We start from the raw sequence: 14,344 nt of genomic DNA, 5'->3' as shown, positions 1-14,344 counted from the left end.
AAACTCTTCCCAAAAATTTAAAAGGAGGGAAACACTTCCAAACTCATTCAATGAGGCCAGCACAACTCTGATAACCGAAGGCAGAAGAAGACACTATAAGAAAAGTACAGACTAATATCTCTGACAAAGATTGATGCAAAAATTCTAAACAAAATACTAGCAAAGAGAATTCAATAACACAAAAGGATCATATACCATGACCAAGGGGGATTTATTGGAATGCAAGGATGGTTCAACATATGAAAATCAGTCAATATAGTACACTACTACCTTTTTTTTTTTGCAGTACGCGGGCCTCTCACTGCTGTGGCCTCCTGCTGTGGAGCACAGGCTCCAGACGCATAGGCTCAGCAGCCATGGCTCACGGGCCCAGCCACTCCACAGCATGTGGGATCCTCCTGGACCGGGGCATGAACCTGTGTCCCCTGCATCGGCGGGTGGACTCTCAACCACTGCGCCACCAGGGAAGCCCTATAGTACACTACTGTAACAGAATGAAGGAAAAAAGAACTATCATCTCAATTGGTACAGAAAATCATTTGACAAGATTCAACACCACTTCATGGTAAAACACTTAAACTAGGAATAGAAGGAAATTACCTCAGCCTAATAAAGGCTGTATATGACAAGCCCATAGCTAACATCACACTTAATGGTGAAAAAGCTTTATAGATAGGGATGTTTGCTTTTACCACTTTTATTCAATATAGTGATAAAAGTTATACGTGGACAATCAGGCAAGAAAAAGTAATAAAAGTCATCCAAATTGGAAAGGAAGAAGAAGGATTCTGTCTGTCCACATGATCTTATGTAGAAAATCCTAACATTTCTACAAGAAAACTATTAAAACTAGTAAATGAATTCAGCAAAGTTGCAGGGTACAAAATCAGTGTACAAAAGTCAGTTGCATTTCAATACATTAATGATGAACAATCCAAAAAAAGTTTTTTAAACAATTCCACTTACAATAACATCAAAAAGAATAAAATACTTAGGAAACTTAACCAAGGAGATGAAAGACTTGTACACTGAAAACTACAAAACATTGTTGAAAGAAATTAAATAGAAAGACCTCTTCATGGATTGGAAGACTTAATATTGTTAAGATGTCAGTACCACCTAAACAGATTTAATGCTATTCTTGTCAAAATTCCCAATAGTGTTTCTTTCAGGAAAAAAAAACCCCAAAAAAAACCCATCCTGAAATTCATATGGAATTTCAAGGGACCCCAAGTGAGCAGAGCAATCTTGAGGAAAAAACAAAAAAACAATAAAGTTGGAGGTCTCATATGTCCTGATTTCAAAACATACTGCAAAGCTACAGCAATCAAAACAGCATGATACTGACATTAAGACAGATATGTAGATCAATTGAACACAATAGAGAATGCAGAAATAACCCAGAAATAAATCCTTAGATATATGGTCAAATGATTTTTGACAAAGGTGGAAAGACCAACAGGGAACAGATGGTCTTTTCAACAATTGGAAAACTAGATATTTATATGCAAAAGCATGAAGTTGGGTCCTTACTTTACACTGTATACAAAGATTAACTCAACATGGATAAAAGTGCTCAACGTAAGAGCTAAACTATAAAACTCTTAGGAGAAGACACAGGGCAAAAGCTTCATGACACTGGGCTTGGCAAGGGTTTCTTGGATATGACACCAGAATGACAGGCAATAAAAGCAAGAATTGGGTGACATCAAAATTTAAAACTTCTGTGCAGCAAAAAACACAATCAACAGAGTAAAAAGGTGACCTCAACCTATGAAATGGGAGAAAATATTTGCAAATCATATATCTAATAAGAGGTTAATATCCAGAAGATACAGAGAACTCCAGTAACTCAACAAAGAAAAAAAGTCTGATTAAAAAACAGGCACCAGGGCTTCCCTGGTGGTACAGTGGTTAAGAATCCTCCTCCCAATGCAGGGGACATGGGTTCTAGCCCTGGTCAGGGAACTAGATCCCACATGCATGCCACAACTAAGAGTTTGCATGCCACAGCTAAGGAGCCAGTGAGCTGCAACTGAAGGAGCCGGCGAGCCACAACTAAGGAGCCCTGCCTGCTGCAACTAAGACCCAGCGCAACCAAAATAAATAAAACAAAACAAAACAACAACAAAAGAAAAAACAGGCAAAGGACTTGAAGAGACATTTCTCCAAAGAAGATATGCAATGGCCAACATGAAAAGATGTTCAACATCACTAATCATTACAGAAATGCAAATTAAGACTCACGATGAAACAAAATGAAAAGACAGCCCACAGCATGGGAGAAAATATTTGCAAACGAAGTGACCAACAAGGGAATTAATCTCCAAAATATACAACAGCTCGGGCTTCCCTGGTGGCGCAGTGGTTGAGGGTCCGCCTGCCGATGCAGGGGACACGGGTTCGTGCCCCGGTCTGGGAGGATCCCACATGCCGTGGAGCGGCTGTGCCTGTGGGCCACGGCCGCTGGGCCTGCGCGTCTGGAGCATGTTGCTCCGCAGCAGGAGAGGCCACGGCGGTGAGAGGCCCGCGTACCGCAAAAAAAAACAAAACAACAACAAAGTACAACAGCTCATGCAGCTCAATATCAAAAAAACAAACAACCCGATCAAAAAATGGGCAGAAGACCTAAATAGACACTCAAAAGGAGACATACACGTGGCCAAAAAGCACATGAAACGATGCTCAACGTCGGTAATCACAGAAATGCAAATCAAAACTATTATGAGGTATCACCTCACACAGGTCAGAATGGCCATCATCAAAAAGTCTGCAAATAATAAATGCTGGAGAGGGTGTGGAGAAAAGGGAACCCCCCTTACACTGCTGGCAGGAATGTAAATTGGTAGAACCACTATGGAGAACAGTATGGAGGTTCCTTAAAAGCTAAAAATAGAACTAATATATGATCCAGCAATCCCACTCCTGGGCATATATCCAAAGAAAACCATAATTCGAAAAGATACATGCACCCCAGTGTTCACTGCAGCACTATTTACAATAGCCAAGACATGAAAGCAACCTAAATGTCCATCGACAGATGAATGGATAAAAAAGATGTAGTATGTATATACAATGGAATATTACTCAGCCATAGAAAAGAACGAAATAATGCCATTTGCAGCAACATGGATGGACCAAGAGATGATCATACTAAGTGAAGTAAATCAGAAAGAGAAAGACATATATAATATCACTCATGTGGACTCTCATTTAAAAAAATGATACAAATGAACTTATTTACAAAACAGAAAAACACTCACAGATTTCAAAAACATTATGGTTACCAAAGGGGAAACGGGGGGGGGGGGATAAATTAGGAGTTTGGGATTAACATACACACACTACTATATATAAAATAGATAACCAACAAGGACCTACTGTATAGCACAGGGAACTCCTCAATATTCTGTAATAACCAATATGGGTAAAGAATCTGAAAAAGAATGAATATATGAATATGTATAACTGAATCACTTTGCTGTACACCTGAAACTAACACAACATTGTAAATCAACTATACTCCAATAAAAAAATTTAAAAAAACCCACAGTGAAATACCACCCCACACCCTTTAGGATGGCCACTATAAAAAAAGAGAGAGAAGGGAGGAAGGGAGGAAATAAGTACCAGTGGGGATGTGGAGAAATTGGAACCCTTGTGCACTGTAGGTGGGAGTGTAAACTGGCCGTCACCAGCCTCTCTGGTCCCCAGAGTTGCTACATTACTGGCTTTCTCTTGGCGACACACTCCCGTCTCCGGTACCCTAGTGAACTCTTCTCACCACCCGTCTAAGCAAGCAGCTCCTGAGGCACTGCTGCTTCCTGTCCCACGTCGAGCCTCCAGAAGGACACAGTGGCCGAGCCAGGGCCCCGTGAGGGAAGGCCCGGTGGTGCAGTGGTGCGAGGAACAGGCTCCTTTATCCCCGCTCTGTCCCTAAAGGCCACTCCCCGTGACCCATGAAGACAACAGATGGGAGAGGGCAACGAGATTCTGGAAGATAGATAGAGAGATGAGTGCTGGCTGACTCAGCAGCCTCGAGACACCGGAAACCTAAATCCCTGCTGGGGAGCCCGCCAGCAGCGCCCCGGACGCCAGGGAAGCTCCCACTGCTGCCCTGTAGTCGTGTGAGGGCGGGGTGAGGGGTGGAAAAGGAGGAGGGGGCCATTTGAGCGGGAAGCAGAGACCCCGACCGTCCCTCTGCCCAGCAGGGCAAGGGTGGGTTACTGTCGGGAGAAGCTTAGCGGGAAGTCTGGTGTCGGGAGGACCAGGCCCAGCCAAGGGTGCAGGCGAGGGGCACCCTAAAGAAAGACGGGGAGGGAGAGGAGTCCACATTCCTGTGGATTCCATTATCCAGCCCTCACGCCAGGCCAGCCAGTCGACAGGCTCCCCCTCACACACAGCTTCCTGCATGGTGTCCCACTTTCCACGTGAAAGGCCAGCCAAGGATACTGAGATGCTTGAAGAAAACCTCTTAAAGAAACATAAAACAAGGAGAAGAGAGGAATTTAGGAGAAATAGAGGCAATACTGGGAAAGATAAACTTAAAACCCCTCCAAATTCATGATGAGGAGAGATGGGATTATGCTGAGAAAGAACTGGATGCTGACGAAATGAGGGAACAGGAAAAAGATCTTGGAAATAAATATGGTGGCAAAAATATTTTTCAAAATAATAGAAGTGCTGGAAGATAATAGACTACAAAAAGAAAAGTGGGAGATTAATCCAGGATATGCAACATCTGAGTTCTGGAGACCCAGAAAGAGAACAGGAAGGAAGGAGAGGGAAGAAAATTCCTAGGACCCAAGATAATGAGTCTTCAGATGGAAGTTTCTGGCACAATGAATGAAAAAATCCCACATGGAGACTCCTTATTATAGAACCTCACAATCCAAGGGCGAAAAGAAGCCCCTAGGAGCCTCCAGAGAAGAACCTGAGTCCCGTACAAGTGGTTGTGGGTCCCAATGGCCCTGGATGTCTCAGCATGAACGGGAGCATCAGAAGACAAGGAAGAAACGACTTCAAAATTCTGGAAGAAAGCAGTGAGAAATCTCACCTAGTTACACTGTTAAGTGAGGTTGGGAAAGAACAAGCTTCAGTAAAATGAGGGAGTCAACCAAGAAGGGGCCGTGGGACGCAGGGACAGGGCTCTGGGAGAAGCGTGGGATGCACTGCAGACCAGGCTGGAGCAGGGAGGCCGCCGGGAGCCACAGCTCCCGGGAGGAATGGAAGCCGCGGGGGGTCAGGGCCGAAAGGGTTCCTCAGGTGCCTTCAGAAAACATGAGGCCGGAGGCTGTCAGAGGAACTGGAGCAAAGCGCAAAAAAGGAAAAAAGGCCGAAGTAATTTTCAATTCCAAAAAAAACAAGAAGTCCAAGAAAGGAAATTAATCATAGTACACTATGTGCCTTATCTGAGAACAGTGTCTACATAGTCTTAATGCTGAACTGAATATGGATTTGACCAAAAATTGTGATGTGAGCCTATTGGAGGAATGTGGGGCGAGAGGCAGGCGCCAGGCTCTATAGCAGGAACGTCTGACGCAGCCTTACCGAGTGGGCGGGACCGGCCCCGGGTGTCAACTCCTGCACCACCACAGCAGTCCTCCAGGCAGGTGGCTGTCTGCCTCCTCTGACAGTCCAGGAAGCCGGGGCACAGAGAGGTTAAGTTGTTTGCCTAAAGTCACACAGCTAATAAGTGGCAGAGCCAGGATTTCAACCCAGGGAAGTTGGTTCTAAAGTCTGTGCTTTAAACCACTGTGCTCACCTGCTTTGGGTAGGAAGGCAGACAATTTAAAACATCGGGAAGCAGCGGTATAACCAACAACGTGGAGACAAATACCAAATGCAACAACAGTTCAGGGGCTTAAACAGGTCTCTTCAAGGGAGTGGGAATGGGTAGGGATTTTAGTTTCCTTGTGAAGTTATTTGACTTTATCTTACGGACACGTGTTGCTTTAAAATCTAATCAAAGGGCGGGGACACGAGAACACCAGCGATCAGGAGTGACGAGCAATGTGATACCTCCAGTGTCAACTGGTCTGGCCCCGGCCCAGCTGTGTGGCCTCAGTCCTCACCAACCCGAGACTCGGCCTTGAGGGACTGGGCCGTTTCGCTGAGCTCTCAACTCTTCACGTTCTGGTAGCGAACAAGGCAAGCAGTGGTTTAGAGAACATGCGCCACGAAGAGAGCCAACCAGGGTGACGGAGGGCTGTGGTGGGTGCCGCTCAGGGAGGGTGTCACCTGGAAAGGGAGGCAAGGGCTCACGGCCACAGGCCCCAACAGGCTGAGCCCTGGAGAGTGTGCGGCCAGGCCCCTGGGGGCTGCACGGGGACAGGCCGGAGGGACCAGGCAGCGGGCCCACCAGGGTTCTGGGGGACGGTCCCGGTGAGGGTGGGAGCCGTGCATCCCACTTTGACCTGGAGTTGTTACTGCCAGAACATGCTGGAAGGCGGATGCAAGTGTGGGAGAGGGAAGGCGGGGCTGGCTGGGCTCCCGCCCGCCCTAGGCCCCCCGCTCCATCTCTCCATCCTCCCAGGCACGCCCTCCCGCAGCAGCAGTGGGCCTGCCGCCTCCTCGGCCCCTGCACCTCCGAGTCCAGGCTCTCCTCATTCACAGCTTGACTTGCATACCTGGGCAGCCGCCGCTTAAGCCTCACCACTCCGATCTGCCCTTCCTCTGCTGTCAGTCACTACAACGAGAGCTCCCATCCTGTCTCTGTCCTGCTGAAGGCTGGCGGCTGAGACCGAGGCGGCAGAGAGGAAGGGTCGGCCCGAGTGGGCAGCTGTGATGGCCTGTGGGCACCACCCATCCTCCCTGGACGCCCTGAGGAGGTGGACCCCCAGACCAGCCCGTGTTTGCTGGGAAGAAAGTCGAGTCCTATGAGTTAAGTGTGACTTCTCCAAGGGCCACTTGGCCATGTGACTGGCGGCAGAGCCCGCTTGGCACACCGGGGCCATGTCCCTCGGTGTCTGAAGGGCTGGGGGCAAGCGGGGCAGCTAGATGCCAGGCTTGGAAGAGGGGCCCAGGCTTGGAAGAGGGGCCCATACATTTAACTTTTCGTTTCCATTTTTGTTTGAGTCACTTTTACACAAATCACTTTGGTCGGTTATGTAATAATCTGTGGCCCAGACCCAGGAAGGGGGGTAAATATTTACCTTCTCTCTCACTGGAGACATGGTCGGTCGCTGGGCTGAGTCACAGGGAGGCAGTGTCACCCTCTAGGACCTTGAAGAAGGAAGGAACACAGAAAGGTGCAGCTAACGTTTTGCTGCGTCTTGCCAGGGCCAGAATGTAAATTTAGTGCTGAAACCGGAATTCTCTTTGGTAGCCGATGACAGGTGATTATTCATGTATATAAATATACACGTGTGTGTGTGTATATATATATATGTTTCTATTTGCTTATCGTTATTTTTACTTTTCTGTAATATTTACTGTTTAAAGTCCTCTTAAAGAGACTGAAAACTAACTGCTCTACAAAACCGCACTTCTACAGGGCTTGCTGCCACGACGGGCTGCCTCATCTGACACGAGTCGCTCTTCCTGGAACCCTGCCTGGGAAGGGTGTCGTCTGGTCGGGAGTGGAGGCCCGGGGCGAGGCCACCCGTTTCCCCGCCGCGTGGGACCTGTGCGTCCGTCCTCGCTCGCTCGCAGCTCCCGGCTGCATGGCCCACGTGTTCGTGTACGGGACCCTGAAGACGGGCCAGCCCAACCACCGGGTCCTGCTGGAGAGCGCCCACGGTCGCGCGGCCTTCCGGGGCTGGGGTCGCACGGTCGAGCCGTACCCGCTGGTGATCGCGGGGCAGCGCAACATCCCGTGGCTGCTGAACCTGCCGGGCCAGGGGCGCCGAGTGGCTGGGGAGGTCTACGCCGTGGACGAGCAGATGCTGCGCTTTCTGGACGAGTTCGAAGGCTGCCCGGACATGTACCAGCGCACCCGGGTGACAGTCGCTGTTGAGGGGGCGGGCGGGACCCTACAGTGCTTCGTGTACAGCACGGCCACCTACCCGCCCGAGTGGGTCCACCTCCCGTACCACGACGATTACGACTCACAGGGGGAGCACGGGCTTCGCTATAGTCCGCGGGAAAGCAGATGAGAAGTGCGAGGGGAACGGCCGCCCGAGGACCGAGAGCCTGGTGGTTGGAAGATGGCCTCACTGGTCCGCACTCACTGAATGCAAAAGCCCGAGAACACCCTTTGAAACAAACATTTATAAATCTCTATGGGGGGTGGGGGGGTGGGGCAGCCGATTTCCCAAATAATTTTGACATGACTAATAACAAGATTGTTTCCTGAAATCTGTCTTGCTGATGCTGCTTTATTGCTTGCTGCTTAAAGAGCATCATGGGCTTGAACGTACTGGATGAGAAAAACTCAGAATTTTAATTCCCCTAAATGACATTTTGAAAACTCATGTTATACTTTTATTATGTTGGTGTTTTTTGTTTTTTCCTTTGCTTTGCTTTAGTTTGAAGATAACATTTAAAATGAATATAAAGACTTTGTGTGGCAGCTAGATTTTAACAGCCCTGCTCTATCAGTTCTGTCTGACCTGTAGCACTGAGAAATTTTTTTAAAGTTGATTTTAGACGTCTCAATGTAATAAAAGAACCTCAAGAAAAACACGCTGTATTTTAGAGTACTTCTGAATATATATAACATCATTCTTCATAATTTTCAGATCAGGCTTATTACAGAGATTATTAAAGATCATTTAAGGTTAAACTAGATGTTTTGGGAAATCAAATATTAAAAGCATTGGTGCTATTGTTGGCCCTCTTTTTAAGTCTCCTTATTTGGTAGAAGGTTCTTTTCATTCTCATCTAGCAAAATAGCAAGCGCCCACTTGCTGGCAGAGCAGCTGAACAGCCCAGTTTCAGACGGAAGCTCACGGGAGCGCAGGGCAAGGCGCGGTCCCTGCCCCCACAAGTGAGCAGCGTTTGGGGGCGGGCCTTTTGGAGAAGAACCAACACATTAGTAATTTGTTTTTCAGGCCTGACAGAAAGCTTCGCTTCCAAATACAAACAGCACCTAAAATAATTTTAGCAAGGCACGAAGTACCAATTACTACCCACCTCCATCTGATAATCTGTCAGGGTTAGAGTCAAAGCAGCGTAGGACTCTGCCTCTACTTCCTTACCAGCAAAGTACGAAGTGTATTCTGCGAATTTCAGAGCCAGGTGAAAACGCAGCGGCTGGTTCCGAGTTAAGCTCGTTCTCCACTGGGAGAGCTCACTCGCTCTTCAACTTAACGGTAGACTGTGATCTGTAACTGCATCTGCCACAAAAGCATGACCGTGATTTTTAGCCCTTTTTTCTTAATTGGAAACTTGCTTCACAAAAACACAGAAAGGCGAGTATGGGTGTCAGCTGATGAGTTGTGGCAGCCCCGCCCACCACCACTGGGCCAGGGGAGCCCCGAGTGGTACCCGCACCGGTGCCCTGGGACGGGGAAGGGGGTCGCCCCCCACACTTACCGTTAGAGCCACACAGGAGGGATTTCCAGGACCATCATCTGCGCTGTCTGGGCTTCGGGAGGTTATGAACGACCAGAAGCAGGAGTTAGGTCCTCAAGCAGGATGAAGCAGGTAATCAGGTTACAAAGTGGCAAATGCTAACAACGAAACTGAGGGCCAAGAACTGGGATTTATATAAATTTTTAAAAAGGATCCTGATGAAACACTAGTATTTAAAGTCTACTGGCACAGCCCATAGCCTCTTATGTATATTGTCTTCATTCAAAAAAAGGGCAAACTAATATTTAGACAAATGTTCAGTTTTATTGATTTAATTTTGACACTAGGAAATCTCACAGCAGAAGTACAAATCTTTTTTTTTTGTTTTTTTTTGCGGTATGCGGGCCTCTCACTGTTGTGGCCTCTCCCGCTGCGGAGCACAGGCTCTGGACGCGCAGGCTCAGCGGCCATAGCTCACGGGCCCAGACGCTCCGCGGCATGTGGGACCTTCCCAGACTGGGGCACGAACCTTCGTCCCCTGCATCGGCAGGCAGACTCTCAACCACTGCGCTGCCAGGGAAGCCCAGAAGTACAAATCTTATGTACAAGTATTTATATATCAATAAAAATTTCCATTGGTGATTTTTTGGCAGAATGTTGGTCTTGACTATATGTGGAATAAATATGACCATGTAAAATCTGCTACACAGGGGTGTTCCTGCAAAACGCTTGAATAAATTGAGTGTGAAATAACAGTAATACGAATGGCTAATTAAATCGGGTGATGACTGAAAGGCTATAAATACTTCATTCCAGTTCCACTAGCAGATCTCCTTCTCCAACTGTGTCTCCAGCTTTACAATGCACCGATTTCACCTTGAATTAAAAAAAAAGGGGGGGGAGGGTAAGAATTATTAACTAGACCAGGAGGAAGCAATCTCGTCATCCATTTCTGGACATGAAGGGAGAGCCTGGCGGGCTTTGGAGCAGACAGAACATTCGGAGGTAGGGCGTCCATCATAGGGGACCTCGAGCACAGGGACGTCCTCGCTGCCGCCGTGGGCTGTGAGTCGCCACCTTCCCCTCCTTACCTTTGTCGGTCCTAAAAGCTGCTGGTCGCAGGGCATCTGTGCTGGCCTTTGCACAGGGTGCCCTCGGGGGTCTCAGCTGGCAGTGATTATGCTGGATGAGTCTCCACACCCGGGAGAGTTAATGGTGTACTTAGTGTTAAACAGACAAACCCATTCGCCATTATACAGGAGTCAAAACAGGTACTAATTAACAGGAGAAATTCCCTAGCCTGACCAGAAGCCTCCTTCTGAAGGGAAATGAAATTCCTCAGAGAACGAGCGCTGCTCTTGGCGGCGCGACGTGGGGCAGGCACTGGGCTCCCGTGACGCTGCCTCCGTGCCCTTTCACTCCACTGATTTCTCCCGATTTTAGTCAACTTTTGCTTTCCCAAATTTGTGTTCACTTTTAAAACTAGAGACAGTCATTTGACTTGGAAGTTCTTGCTGGGGCATGAAGATGAATGATGATGGGTTGGAAGTTAACTGGCCGTCTGGGCAAGTGGCAAACAGGAAAAGTGGAGAGACGTGGGGTTGGGTGCCCTGGCCTGTGTCCCCGCGTCTCTGCCATGAGCCAGCAGCAGCGAGAAGGGCCTTCTCCCCTCGAGTTCCAGCCCGGGGTCTCTCGGGACCAAGAGAAGCTGTGCAGTGACACTTGAAAGGCCTCGTTCCACAGGAGCTATTTGCACTGAAGTGGCCGCTTTTTATGATCTGAAGCCGCCGGTGTTTTTACAGGATGTATTTGTCATGATGCTGCGATTCCAGAGTGGAGGACCTGCTTCCACTGTGAACAGGCCCCCGGGAGGAGAACTGGCCTCTCAAAGCAAAAACTGCCAGCCCCAGGCTCAGGGGCCCGGTCCTCCCTGCCCTGTGGGGCAGGGCCAACGTGCAAGTTCACCCAGAGCCCATCACCACCCTGACAGCACCAGGGCCTCCCCAGGAGACCCAGGCCCCGAGGACATAGACCACGAAGACGCAGACGGGGAGGGAGCTAAGGCCATGTTCACTTTGGCGTCAGTGCCTCAGTCCAGCACACGGGCCGCTGGTGCATCTGACGTATATTCTGGGCCCCCAAACGAGGCCAAGTGCTCGTCCCAGAGGGGAAAGCTCATGACAGTAATGCAGTGTAAATGCTGACTAACCCCAAGGGACAAACAGAACAATTTTTACAAGAGCAGAAACCAACACTTTGTTCATTTCTTAAAGGGTCATCAGGTATGAAAAGCAGGATTCCCCCGAAGCTGCAGAGCATGCCAATCTCCTCTCCCAAACCCCGAGGAGACTGGGTGCAGCCGTCTGATGCCCCTCCATCCTGGTCACACGCTGGGCCTCTGCCCTCCTGGCTGGGGCTGGACTGGGGCGTCCCCCTCGGCCTGTTCTCTGAACATCGGTTTCATTTCCTTTGGGGCAGGCAACTGGAGGCTGTGTCTCTCTGATGCAGACTTCACTGGCAGCTGACAGTACCTTCTGCCAGGACACCCACTGTCCCCAAGGCTCAATCGCGCCTTCCAGGCATGGCCACAGTGCAGGACACAGCCAACCTACACTGCTGTCCCCACCCCACCTGACCTGCCCTGTCTCTCCTCGCTCCACTGTGTGGTACTTTCAAACCAAACCATCCTTCAGAAAAGGATCGTTCTGCTACAAGTGGTGCCTTTCTAGTCGCAGGAAGAATAATGAAGTTATTGCTTAAAAAGACTTTTCTATTTTCTTCAATGAGAAAATTCATTTAAGAAGTTTTACTCTTAACAGATGTCAGTACTAATACATCTTTTTTTCCTCCCTAAATCGTTAGGTCCCACACGTGGATGTGGGTCTTTCAGCTTTTTTTTTTTTTTAAATTTATTACCCAGGGATTCCCTGGTGGCGCAGTGGTTGAGAGTCCGCCTGCTGATGCAGGGGACACGGGTTCGTGCCCCGGTCCGGGAAGATCCCACATGCCGCGGAGCGGCTGGTCCCGTGAGCCATGGCCGCTGAGCCTGCGCGTCCGGAGCCTGTGCTCCGCAATGGGAGAGGCCACAGCAGTGAGAGGCCCGCGTACCGCAAAAAAAAAAAAAAAAAAAAAAAAAAAAAATTTATTACCCATTTACTTATTTTTGGCTGTGCCGGTTCTTCGTTGTGGTATGCGGGATCTTTAGTTGCAGCACGCGGACTCTTAGTTGCGGCATGCAAGCAGGATCTAGTTCCCCAACCGGGGATCGAACCCGGGCCTCCCGCACTGGGAACACAGAGTCTTACCCACTGGACCACGAGGGAAGTCCCCCTTTCAGCTCATCTTGATCTAAAAGTGAATTGTTCTCTTTGTGGAGAAATTATCTTGAAAAGTTGCATTAACTTTTTTTTTTTTTGCGGTACACGGCCCTCTCCCTGTTGTGGCCTCTCCCGTTGCGGAGCACAGGCTCCGGACGCGCAGGCTCAGCGGCCATGGCTCACGGGCCCAGCCGCTCCACGGCATGTGGGATCTTCCCGGACCGGGGCACGAACCCGTGTCCCCTGCATCGGCAGGCGACTTCTCAACCACTGCGCCACCAGGGAAGCCCCGAGTTGCATTAATTTTTGCAATCTCTAAAACCATTTCCTGCTGGGTCACCTAAGTCTCAGATAACTAACTGCCTCTAAGACAGATGTAAACATTAAAAATTAAAGACCCCTTAATTCGAAAGACATTAAGGTGAAGAACAGTTGTTCTTTGACTCCCTGGATGTCACACAGACTCTCCTAGAAGGCCTGCAGGTCACGTGAATGCAGAACACAGGGAGCCCCGATTGCAGCGCCCTCGTCCGCAAGAGGGAGAGGCTGGGAGAGACCCCGTCCGCCGTCCCCCTCAGGCCCCAACCGTCCAAGATTCCAAGGTGGAGGTTCTGCTTCCTGTCACAGCGGCCTGGGCTGGGGGGACCTCGGGGACATACCTTGCCAGTTTTCCCAGCTGTCATACTGTTCTGCATCTTCATGGCTTCAATCACACAAATTTCCTGACCTTCTGCTACCTGGAAAATGAACAAAAAGTGGACAGAAGTTTTAAGAGCATTTGAATTTTGCAAGAATGTTCAAGAGTGAGGCCATTAAGAGAATCTTTTTGTCAAATGCTCTGAAATATAATCCAAACAGCAGCAATAGCCTCTAATACTTCGTATTCCAAGTACATCTTCGGGGACCGCAGAGAAAGGCCATTCCTTCTATCATCAAGTCCTTGTTAGAAAAACATCCCTGATATTGGAGGCTTTGGGTGCTGCTTGTGGGGCCTCTCCTGGGAATCTCTGAATCTGCCTCTGCCACAGAGCTGTGGCAGAAATGGAATGCCTTCCACTTACGTGAAATGTCCAGGATTAGCACGTCTCTACGGACAGAAAGATCTGTGGCTTCCAGGGGCGGAGGGGAAGGGGGAGTGCTTGCGGGTGGGTGCAGAGGTTCTGCGGGGGTGATGAAGTGCTCTAGGATTGACTGTGGCAACGGTTGCACAATTCTGTGAACAGACAAAAACCACTGACGTGCACGCGTTAAAGGGGTGATTGTATTGTATTGTGAAGTTTTATCTCAGTAAAGCTGTTAGCAAAAAATGGAGTTTCTGTCCGTAGCCCTGGGGGGCCGGGAACAACATCCAAGCACCCGGGCCATGGGGACCGCTCTCCCAGCCTTTGCATGGCATGCCAAGGACTGACAACCGGGTGGCTCCCAGAAAGCGCCTTCAGGGAGTGATTTCTGGAGCTCCACCCATTCCTTGCAAGGAGGCCGGTAGCTCCCAGGGGCACTGGCTCAAGCTTCGTGCTCAGCTGTTTGCCTTCTTGGGTGAGGGAAATCCAGGCACAGCTGGGTATAAATCC

General features: G+C 49.1%; 2 protein-coding genes and 1 long non-coding RNA gene across 5 annotated transcripts in view; 1 reads left to right on the top strand and 2 right to left on the bottom strand.

Annotated features, from left to right (window-relative positions):
* GGACT (gamma-glutamylamine cyclotransferase) overlaps nucleotides 1-9,654 on the top strand; it is a 47,214-nt gene extending 37,560 nt beyond the window's left edge. For both annotated transcript variants that reach the window (XM_059995777.1, XM_059995776.1), the window contains exon 3: nucleotides 7,496-9,654. In XM_059995777.1, coding sequence (XP_059851760.1) covers nucleotides 7,665-8,096 — 432 coding nt within the window. In that variant the 5' untranslated portion in view covers nucleotides 7,496-7,664 and the 3' untranslated portion in view covers nucleotides 8,097-9,654. The remainder of the gene's footprint in view (nucleotides 1-7,495) is intronic.
* On the bottom strand, nucleotides 3,973-7,306 carry LOC138413875 (uncharacterized). Its single transcript, XR_011246250.1, has 3 exons — nucleotides 7,155-7,306; nucleotides 5,551-6,736; nucleotides 3,973-3,993 (listed from the first exon to the last, which is right to left on the bottom strand). It is a non-coding gene; the product is annotated as an uncharacterized lncRNA (long non-coding RNA).
* Nucleotides 9,655-9,760: 106 nt separating the features above from the next.
* Nucleotides 9,761-14,344, bottom strand: part of PCCA (propionyl-CoA carboxylase subunit alpha) — a 355,728-nt gene continuing 351,144 nt past the window's right edge. For both annotated transcript variants that reach the window (XM_059995774.1, XM_059995775.1), the window contains 2 exons: nucleotides 13,433-13,510; nucleotides 9,761-10,332 (listed from right to left, as the gene is read on the bottom strand). In XM_059995774.1, the coding sequence (XP_059851757.1) occupies nucleotides 10,264-10,332; nucleotides 13,433-13,510 (147 nt within the window). In that variant the 3' untranslated portion in view covers nucleotides 9,761-10,263. The remainder of the gene's footprint in view (nucleotides 10,333-13,432; nucleotides 13,511-14,344) is intronic.

This window comes from Delphinus delphis, chromosome 18 (genome assembly GCF_949987515.2).
Source record: "Delphinus delphis chromosome 18, mDelDel1.2, whole genome shotgun sequence".
In the NCBI taxonomy this organism is placed as follows: Eukaryota; Metazoa; Chordata; class Mammalia; order Artiodactyla; family Delphinidae; genus Delphinus; species Delphinus delphis.
This window is presented reverse-complemented; position numbering and strand designations above follow the sequence as displayed.